The following is a 10,381-nucleotide window of genomic DNA, read 5'->3' on the forward strand; positions in this document are numbered from 1 at the left end:
TATCTGCAATTGTGAACTTTTTGGGATATCTTCATGGAAGCCGTTAAATAACTTTACCCAACGCTTTTATTTTGAAGTAGGAAGTTCGGCTACTTTTGCCGATTCTACTTCCGCCACAAGTGGCGCTGACTTGGCGTCTCTATTAAGTCAAACGGACGCTTGTAAAATGGAGCAAAATATTTTTTATTTGCAAACAAAGTTCATCATCGAGACAGTTCTAAAAACTGCTGCTGACGTCATCGGAACAGCAAAAGTGAAAAACACAACCGGGGAACCGAACGTTCGACGTGAGGTGAGATTCGCATCCCCGCATCACCCGGCGAATTGTAGCTTTTCCAGCCTCGTTCGGGTCCAGAGGTACCGTCGAGGGTCTGATGCACAATGAGCCAGAACTTCTGCAGAGATGTTAAACCCTGAGGAGGTAAATTAGGCTGCGTGTCACAACAAAGATGGCGGCCTGTCGTCAACAATCTCAATATTATCAGCAATAACTAAAACCAACATCAGGGTCCGGAGCGGAGCAGTAACTCATCTATAGACTCTTCATGGGTCCAAATGGACCTTCATTTTTAAATAGACGGCACTAGACTGGGAGAGTGTTGGCGGGGTGGAGGAGGTACCTGCTGTCCAACTCCTGCTGGAGGAGAAACGTTGATCATTTTCACAGAAGTATCTGTAATTCTACTAAAGTACAGAATTTTCCCACTTTTGCCGCCCTAGAAGAACTCGAACAGCAGCACAGACCTGAAACCCCTCCAGAGTGGAATCACCTGTTTCCTGACCCATCTTCACCTCTTCATTCTAATCTGTTGCTACTTATTTTTTAGTCATTTGACAGGTCGGTGCCGGCTGTCGCGTCACCTCCTTGGTGGAGGTCGTGACCCCGTGTCAGTATAAGCGGCTCATCCCTAGTCCTCCTGTCCAGGACCCCCCCCGTTTGATGTGCAGACCACAGTCTCGGCCTCTGTCTTCACGATCCGCTGTAGAAAACCTGCTTCAGTGTTGCTCTTTGTCCCTCCAATATGGCGACGGCTGGATTGATGATGCTCCATGAGAACCCACTAATTACCCATTAGAACAGCTACTAAAACATTCCTTGACCTCGCATAAATGTCTAAAGGTCGTATCATTTGTATGGCATCCGTTGTGCCTGTTAACGTACATTAAAATCTCTAATATTGGCCTTGGTAGATGATAAAGCTTTCACAGGTGGTAACATTTAGTCTTTAGTCTCTTTCTAGATTAATTTCATATCATTTTTAGTACAATTTGCTGGTACTAGAATATGGAGACGTGTTAATGACCTGCTGTATTCAGGATACCTCCGGGTCTAATGTAAACACATTTTAATATTTTGTAGATGTTGTTGCCGCTGTTTCACTCCTGTCGCTTCGTTGTGACTCCCACAGCCCGGCGTCGTGGACACGATGGCGCGTGAGGCAACGCGAAAGGTCAGCGCCATCTTCTGCCTAATGTCTGCAGCTCTGCAGAGCCAAAACCAGGCCCTGAGGGCCAGAGTGGGACAGCTGGAGAGGGAGCTGAAGACCGCCACCAAAAACTTTGAAAATGCCACCACCTGGAGGGAAAATGTCTTGAGCGGGTGTCCCGTTCTGTTTGAGGAGAGCGGCCTGGTCTTCATCTTGAAACTGTTTGGGAAATTGGAGAAAAATCCACATAGAGAAGATGCAGCAGGATTCACAGCCGTCCCTCTGGTGCAGGATGGATCCGATGGTGGGTTGAATTCCTAATCCACCACTAAACTTTGTCCCTGGTAAAAAAATCCGCGTCTTTTTCTTTGCTTCTGCAGACACTGCACGGGAAAACAAACCTGTCCGTCCAAACACACCTGAGGTGAAGAAAACGGAGAAGGTTTTTGCGTGCGACACCTGCGACAAGAGCTTCAGCAGGCGCTTCCATCTGCTGAAGCACAGGAGCACGCACGAAGAACGGAGGCTGCATTCCTGCGACCAGTGTCCCAGAAAATTCCGGACTGCCGTAAAGTTTGAGAACCACCTGCTGCGGCACGAGGAGAAGAAGCGCGCCTCGTACAGGTGCCAAGTTTGTGACAAGACCTTCAAATCGAGAATGAATTTAAAGACTCATCAGGTGGTCCACACCGACCTCAGGCCTTTCGCCTGCTCCACCTGTGGGAAGGCCTTCAAAACAAAGCGCAACCTGCAGGCCCACCAGGTGGTCCACACGGCGGAGAAGCCGCACAAGTGCTCCGAGTGTGGGCAGAGTTTCAGGTACGCCGTCACCCTGCAGTGCCACAGGAGCGCTCACAACGGCGAGCAGCCTTTCAAATGTGGCGTGTGTGACAAAGCCTTCGCAATGAGGAGGTCCCTCCGGACGCACCAGGCGGTCCACCGAGGCAAAACATTCACGTGCGAGACCTGCGGCGCCGGTTTCACCCTCCAGCAGAACCTAAAGAGGCACCTTCGCATTCACACAGGTGAAAAGCCGTACACCTGTAAGGTCTGTGGCCAGGGCTTCATCCAGGACAACAAGCTGAAGGCGCACATGCTCCTTCACGGCGCCACCAAACCGTTCATGTGTGACCTTTGTGGGAAGACGTTTCTCTACAACTGCCACTTGCAGAAGCACCAGAGGGCGAGTCACGTCGAAAGACTCGGCGGCGTCCGGAGGAGACGGGCTCGAGAGCGGCGGAACCGCAGGGTTGTCTGCCGGCTGGACCGGACAACGGTAGACATGACGCCCTTCAGCTGTAAAACGTGCCACAAGGGCTTCGACTGTGCAGGTTCCCTGAAGAGACACGAGCTCATCCACACGGGGCAGATGCAGCACAAGTGTGAGACGTGCGGCAGGGCTTTTTTCTACAAAGCTACATACGACTACCATCAGCGGATCCACTCGGGGGAGAGGCCCTTTGTCTGCGACATTTGTGGGAAGAGGTTTATAATCCACCAGGCTCTAAAGTCCCACAAACTCCAGCACTCCGGAGAGAAACCCTACAAGTGTGAGCAGTGCGACAGGGCCTTCAGGATCTACACCAACTTCCTCAGACACACACGCATCCACACGGGAGAGAAGCCCTATGAGTGTGAGGTGTGTGGGGTGAGGTTCAGACAGCAGGGACATGTCAAGTTTCATATGCAGGTCCACACAGGAGAGAGGCCTTATTCCTGTAGTGGCTGTGGACTCGGGTTTTCAGACTCCAGACAGTTGAAGAGGCATAGTTGCCATGGGGACGAAGAGGGAAGGAGCCAACTTCCTGCATCCTGACTAGACTCTTAAAGGACAATTCTGAGATGTGAAACTTGGAAAGTTTCCTTGTGCCGAATTTACATTTGTGCGTCAATCTTCCATCAAAATGAAAATGCAACAATACCATAACCTGAAAATTATGCAGTCACGGTTACAAAAATTAAAATTTATTATTGCAATTGAATATAAAATTATTTATACAGGTGCGAATGCTGCTGTTGTTATTATGTATATCCATGTTATATGGTCGTTTATTAATTTTAGAATTGGGTTTTTTTGGGGTTTTTTTAGAAAAATACCACATTTAGCAATTATGTGTACGTTGCAACGTTAACCACTGGATGGAGCCAAAGAGTCGTGCCGCTTATTACACGAAGGCTGCCGTGTCAATTTAGTCATTTTGCATTCAAACCAGCTTTTCCTAAACGTCCCAACTGGTCTATTGTATCTGCCTTAGAGACAAAATGTGGCTACTTGCAAGCGGAGAGGGTGGCCGAGAGTTTTATCTGTTACGTTGATATTCATGTCTCGATTTCTTGACTGCAGTAGTTGGTGTTGCCACTAGATGGCGCCTACTCTGTTGCTGCTGCGTTAGCGCGCCCCCTCCTGGTAAATATGAAGGCCTGCAAGCAATAAAATGCGTCAAGTTAAAGGTTATATATAATCGGAGTATTTCTGGTGTCTTCCTTTAAAATAAGAGTAATACAAAAACTAACGCTCAATGATGCACAATTAAACGCACAAGAAATTAGTCAAAATACTAATATGAATTGCATTTTCATATAGTGTGTATATATATATATATATAGATATACATATATATAATCGAATTAAAATTAATTATCCCGATTCCAATTGTGACCACAATATTTTAATGATTTCAGTGTTGCTGTAGTGTATAGAAAATGTAAAATTATTTTGTATATTTTTGCTATTCCCAATTTGGGCCATTAGAGGAAAGTAGAGTTATATTTGTAGAAGTATTGTATAGTTTTTCTAGTAGAAAATGGATTATTGGTAGATATAGCAATTGAAGTAGTAGTATAATTTAAAAATGTGCATGTGTATATTATAATCGACATAAAATTATATTGTAAACAACTTAAAATTAGATATAAACGGTTATTAACAACTAAACAAACAACTGGGCGTTTGGGGGCTTTTATTTTGAAAATAATGGAGCGCCGGGACGGAAGTCGGGCTAAAATCTAAACATTACTTTGAGTTTTCCCCGCATTAAGAGAATAAGCAAATGTTATTCGTTTGCGTAAAAACCCTAAAGTTGTAACAACAACATAGGTAAAAACATCCCTTAGTCAAGATGACCGACGTAGCGGTGCGTGTGAGTGCTATTTTGGAGAAAATTGTTGATTTATCCGTCATGGAAATTGGAAGAATTGTCGGCGTTTCCGATCCAGGACAGCCAGAAGAGTCACCTTGCTCTGCAGAATCCGCGCACAGCGCATCGCCTGAGACGGTTGGTTAAAAAGGAAACTACTGGCGTCTGTTGACGGTGTCGGTGATGTGTTGACGTCTCCGCCATGGCTCTGCCTTTCCAGCTCAGCATAGATATAGACGAGCTAGCGTGCTGCATATAGTTTACACCCCGCGTCCCTAAGAACACAAGATCGTTTATATTATAGCGCAGATACTTGATATGCAACAAACATCTCAAATTAAAGCCTGTGGAGAAGAATCCGCAAGTGGTCGCCATTTTGAGTGGAAGGGCAGGCTTTGCTTTTCTATCTGCTGTATGTCTACAGGCGGCTGTTCATCACAGTTACAGTCGCTGTTAAAATCAATGTCCGTATTGAGCCGTGTTTTCCACTCATGCACAAATGTGAGACACAGTTACTCTCTTACTGGCTTGTTAAATAACCCAGTTATAAGATTAGAGAGTCAAAGGAGTCATACACTTTAAGATCATTCATGTCGAGGCTGTTTAATAACTGTCCAACATCATTTAACCGTTCTTCATGTCTCTGCTGTGCATGCAAACCCTGCAATATTATCCAAAAATATGATACCAGTCCCTCCTGGCAGGTGGTCCAGTTCAGGCTCTTCATGTCGTCTCTTGCACAAGAAGCTGTGGAGAAGATCTGCCAGCTTTTCCAGGACTGCTCCTCAGCGCTGCAGCTGGAAGTATGTTCATCCACAGCGTTGGCATATTTATGGCCTTTTGAGAGAATAGGTGTCTTTTTATTCGCTGTCTTGTCTGTAGATTCAATTGCTGGTGAAATATTCAACATTTTGTTTCGGACTGTTTTCTTGCTGCTTTTCCCCCCTCAATAATAACTGTCCTTTCTTACAGATAATAACAAATGGCTCCATTATTGGTATCAAAATAGCTGCTTATTTATTTATCTTTGTTGGCCTTTTTAAGTGTGGATGTTTGCAATATTTTTTTGTAAAAAAAAGGGCTTTGACGTTGTAGGTGTCACAGGGTGCTGCACAGACCGAGGAACTGAGGAGGAGACTGGAAGCAGCCAAGACGGAACTGCGGCGGCTGCTGGATGGCTGCAGGAGACAGAAGGATGTGGAGAGGTTGATGGAGGGAGGCTGCAGAAGTCCTGCTACCAATGGAGCGGAAGGAGAGGCAGTGCACTCAGAGAGGAGGAGTCCAAGAGGTGAAGCTTTAACCCTCCGCTGACATTTCCAAGAGAAACAGGCTTTTGCCATTCAAAGGAAACCTCTTTAACCTCTGTAAACTCAAATGACAAATACATTCACTGAGGCCCCGCTACCTTTAATTCAGTTATGTAATGTAATGCAGATCTTTAGTTGTTCTCGCCTTTTCTCTCTTTTGTACTGTTTCACGAAAGAAACATGATATGCAACAGAATTGTGAAGTTGATTTTGGAACATTTATAGCTGCCACAGGTGGTGATGCTGCAGTGAGGAGATCCCCCATCATCCACCTGTGGAAAGGCAGAACATATGAGGTAACCCCTTCATGCTTTTATTCATTTACATGAGCATAATTACAGTCAGTACTGCATTTAGCTAGTGTTTTTAATGCATGGGTGTTTCCCCGAATGTTCACAATGATAATGGAAGATCTCATTTGAGCCCCAATCTTTAGGTTTAGCTGACCAGCCATCATTTATAACCACCTTGTCTCTTAATCTCAGGACAATTTGCAACATGTGATAATAAAAAAGGAAGGATGGGAGGAGTTTGATGAGCACACGTCCTCAGCTCAGTTCTGCGATGACCCGCATCAAGGCACCTATGATGACCCAGATTATCAGGTTAATTCAGCTTTTCTATTTCTACGTGAGTTTAATCCAGTTGTGTGGAAGTGTTTGGCCACTTTGTGCCCATGAAGGCTGGCGGCCACTAATGAGGTTTTCTGTAGTGGGCACTGATGTGTTAATCTTTTCTTTGTTTTGGTTACAGCCTGGAGACGGGGATGGGGACGACACAGGCTTCACTCCCAGACCCAAACGCTCCCTAAAGCTCAAGCCTTCTCGGGGAAGAATGAAGAGGGCCAATCAGAGTAAGAACCAGCAGCCTCTGAGCTGCAAGTACTGCAGGGGAACATTTACCGAGCTCCTACAGTTCGAAGCCCGTCAGGCTGTCCGTGGGGCAAACACAGAGAAGCAGATTCAGCGCTCTCAGTGACAGAGGTCTCTCTATTCCAGCGAAGCCTGGATGCACACTTGCTGCTTCACCCAGGCTGCTGTTCAGCTTCATGGCCTCACAATCTCCCTTTTTTTATCTTTCTTATTAACACATAAATCAGGCCCTCCTAATTCCTGATTCCTGATACAGTGCTTTTGCCTTCTGACTTAGGTATGAGACCGCACACATGTGACGTCTGTGGGAAGGGCTTCACCCTGAAGCAGCTGCTGAGGAACCACCAATGTCTCCACGCCGAAGTCCGGCCGTTTCACTGCGAGCAATGTGGGAAGAGCTTCCACCGAACCCACTGCTTGAAAATGCACCAGAAGGTGCACACGGGCGAACGGGCGTACCAGTGCCACTACTGCAACAAGAGCTTTTCCATCCACGGAAACCTGCAGCGACACCTGCGGATACACACGGGGGAAAAGCCGTTCAGGTGTGAAACGTGCGGCAAAAGCTTCAACCAGACGGACACCCTGAAAAGCCACCAGCGGACACATACCGGAGAGCGGCCCTTCGGCTGCGAGACCTGCGGCAAAAGCTTCATCCAAAAGAGCGCCTTGAAGATGCACCAGAAAACCTCCCACTCGGGCGAGAACTCGCTGGTGTGTGTGGCGTGCGGCGCCGCAGAGGCCTGCGTGGACTCGCTCCGCAAGCACCTTCAGACCCACGCGGCGGCCACGCCGTGCGCGTGCGTGCTCTGTGGCCAGAGACTGGGCTCCATCACTGACCTGCGCTCGCACCAGCAGCACCACACCGTGGAGCGGCCGCACAGCTGCGGCCTCTGCGGGAAGAGTTTCAACTCCTCCAGTTACCTCAAGGTTCACCTGAAGACGCACAGCGGGGAGAAACCCTTCTCCTGCGGCATCTGTGGACGGGCGTTTACGCAGCACAGCAGCCTAAAGTCGCATCAGGTGGGTTGGCAAACGCCGCAGATGCGCTCCCTGTGGCACCTCCCACATGATTGAGATGATGTTTCTCTGATAGGTGGTCCACACAGGGGAGAAACCGTTCGGCTGCGACACCTGCGGGAAGTGTTTCAGCAACATCGGTAACCTGAACAGGCATCAGCGCATCCACACGGGGGAGAAGCCGTACACCTGCGACACCTGCGGGCGCAGCTTTAACCAGGGCAACAGCCTGAAAGCCCACCAGCAGATACACACCGGGGAGAAACAGTTCATTTGTGACAAGTGTGGGAAGAGTTTCTCCTACCTGAGGAACCTGAAGGACCACAAGTGTTTTTACGTCTGAAGCTGGACTGGGATCAGTTTTATAGCCTTCCTGTTCTGGAAGTTTGTGGGAGAAGTGATGGATGAGAAGTGTTTTTCATAAGAGATGCTGGAAATTTGATTTGTTGGTTTGAGAATTGAAGGCTCCTTTCACATGTGCAGCTTTTCCCAATAGATTCTGAGGTGGGAAATCTTCCCCCACAGCTTCTCACTTCAGGACCGGCTGTCATTTAGTAACAGGAGAGGGACGTTTCCTGAAAGGACGTCCTGTGAATGAGAGGATCAACTCTCATTCTCCCACCTCTGCTTCCCGATCCGATTCCAACATTATCTTAATGCATTAGATGCATTTTAGTTTTATTTAGGTGAGTGAATAATATTTCTTGTCTTCCATCAAAGAGTGAAGGAACCAAAAAAAAAAAAGCAAAACTGTAACCATGCACAACTTTCAGGACGCTTCTTCACACACATTGTGTGAAGAAGCCTGAGATGGAAATGTTGTTAAGCCTTTAGATTCTGTTGTTTTTGAGATTAATCTGTTGAATGCCTGGAAGAAATGACCTGATTCACAGTTACTGTAGATGCTACAAAGATATTTAACATAAATGTACAACTCGGGGCCTTCGGTAGTCGTTTTACATGCTATAAATCTTTTTTTGTTTGTTTTATTTGAGCAATATTGTAAAATCATAATTTGCGGTGATGCTTTAACAGGTTTGGTCCTGGCCTGAGATTAAAAATCTGCAAGTTTAATTAGACTTGTTATATGTTGGGGTTTTTTTTTTTCCCTAAACAAATTAGAAACTTAAACACTTTCCATCTGGTCAAAAAGAGCATTTATGACAAACACGTGATCTGATGAACTGATACTTTTAATCAGACTGGTTTTAAACGCAGGTAGGTAACATCTAAAAGCAGGCTCACAAAGCAGAAGTGGGACTCTTTTTTTTTTTTAGAATCAGCAGTTGAAAAGGAAATGTTCTCGCAACAACTGGTGTGGCGACTCAGCGTCCTCGTGTCACATGCACCACTCTACGTGTGAAAAGGAAGGGTAGGAAAGAAACACTTTGAGTTGCTGAACAGGACTCGCAGTGCTGTACAAATACAGTCCACATTGCTACATTACAACAGCCATGTCAGACATACTGAGTACTGGGTTTATATATATACAGTGTGTATAAATGCAGAAGTCTTGCTAATGACGGTTCTCTCTGCTGACTATGGCCTGGGGGTCGGCTCCAGCTCTTGGCTGAATCAATGCCTGCTGACGTGCTCAGGCCAGCACAGATCACTGTGATACACATATGCACACGCACGTTGCCCAAATGTGCATCTGAGGTAGACAACCCCTCCCCTCTCTTTTCCAAAGCCCATTAGAAATATTGACAATTCCACATCCACAGTTTTTTTTTTCCCATTAATTGGTTTATACACAGCTGACTGGGCAGTGATACCCTGAAACACAATGTTCAGAACAGCCTCCAGAATCCATGATTATATGGACCGGTGCTTTGGTTGTTCTTTCCAGCATTGATTTGCTTGGTGCTTTAGCAGCGCGACGCTGCAGCCACAGTACGGCTCATTGTTTCTCTCCGACAGGAGATGAGTGTCAATCAGCTTGGTGTCGCCTATTATCTTGGTCCAGCAGCAATCTTTTAAACTGAAGAGGGTCAAGTCAGTGACAGGAGAAATACCAGGGAAGATGAGGCCCTGGGTTCGCACCAACAGGTTCAGATCAGTACAGGTAAGAACCGAATTTGGCCATCAGATAAATAAGCCATTTGTGATGTAGTCCTAAACTGCGCAAAAACTGATTCTGTATTTAGAATTTACACTGTTGAGGTAATGTAGAATGGTTCCTTTTAAAAATAAAATAAAACAACCTACACACCACATATGCATACATCCATGACACATGTGGATGGCAACAAATTTGAACAACTAAGTGTGTTGAAATAAAATCAACATTAAGTCAATGATTACGTATAGTGGATGTATAATTTGAGAATCAGCCTCATTGTCGGCAGAGGGCTATTTTAAAACTGTCTCACATCAGGGCGAAGCTGAAGTTGGGATCAACTGTCGCTTCACTGTCGTTGGAGGTCAACCGATGCTTCTCTGGCTTTATTATCTACATCCAGTGGAGGTTTCAATTAAACAGTCAAATGCATTTAAGATAAAGCTTCATTTAAGGTCCCAAATTGGAAAGGTTTGTTTATTTTTAGACTACAGGAAACACATTTATGCTGCATATCTGGGGTTTTTTGTTTGTTTTTAATGGAGAGGAATAAACGTGA

General features: G+C 46.0%; 1 protein-coding gene across 1 annotated transcript; it reads left to right on the top strand.

Annotated features, from left to right (window-relative positions):
• The first annotated feature begins 64 nt into the window (after window positions 1-64).
• On the top strand, window positions 65-8,842 carry LOC105417105 (zinc finger protein 850). The gene is made up of 11 exons (XM_011608707.2): window positions 65-292; window positions 1,410-1,731; window positions 1,808-3,240; window positions 4,532-4,702; window positions 5,269-5,367; window positions 5,660-5,852; window positions 6,097-6,167; window positions 6,357-6,476; window positions 6,625-6,724; window positions 7,021-7,766; window positions 7,840-8,842. Exons 1-11 carry the CDS (start codon window positions 167-169, stop codon window positions 8,104-8,106), a joined length of 3,648 nt encoding a protein of 1,215 aa, XP_011607009.2. The 5' UTR covers window positions 65-166; the 3' UTR covers window positions 8,107-8,842.
• Window positions 8,843-10,381: the final 1,539 nt, after the last annotated feature.

This window comes from Takifugu rubripes, chromosome 11 (genome assembly GCF_901000725.2).
Source record: "Takifugu rubripes chromosome 11, fTakRub1.2, whole genome shotgun sequence".
NCBI lineage: Eukaryota > Metazoa > Chordata > Actinopteri > Tetraodontiformes > Tetraodontidae > Takifugu > Takifugu rubripes.

What these genes read in the sequence shown, in the direction of transcription:
- LOC105417105 (XM_011608707.2), top strand. Translation starts at nt 167, where the DNA reads ATGGAGCAAAATATTTTTTATTTGCAAACAAAGTTCATCATCGAGACA. An exon ending in GGTGCAGGATGGATCCGATG is followed by an intron (nt 1,732 to 1,807) that starts GTGGGTTGAATT and finishes TTGCTTCTGCAG; the next exon opens with ACACTGCACGGGAAAACAAA. An exon ending in GGAGCCAACTTCCTGCATCC is followed by an intron (nt 3,241 to 4,531) that starts TGACTAGACTCT and finishes CATAGGTAAAAA; the next exon opens with CATCCCTTAGTCAAGATGAC.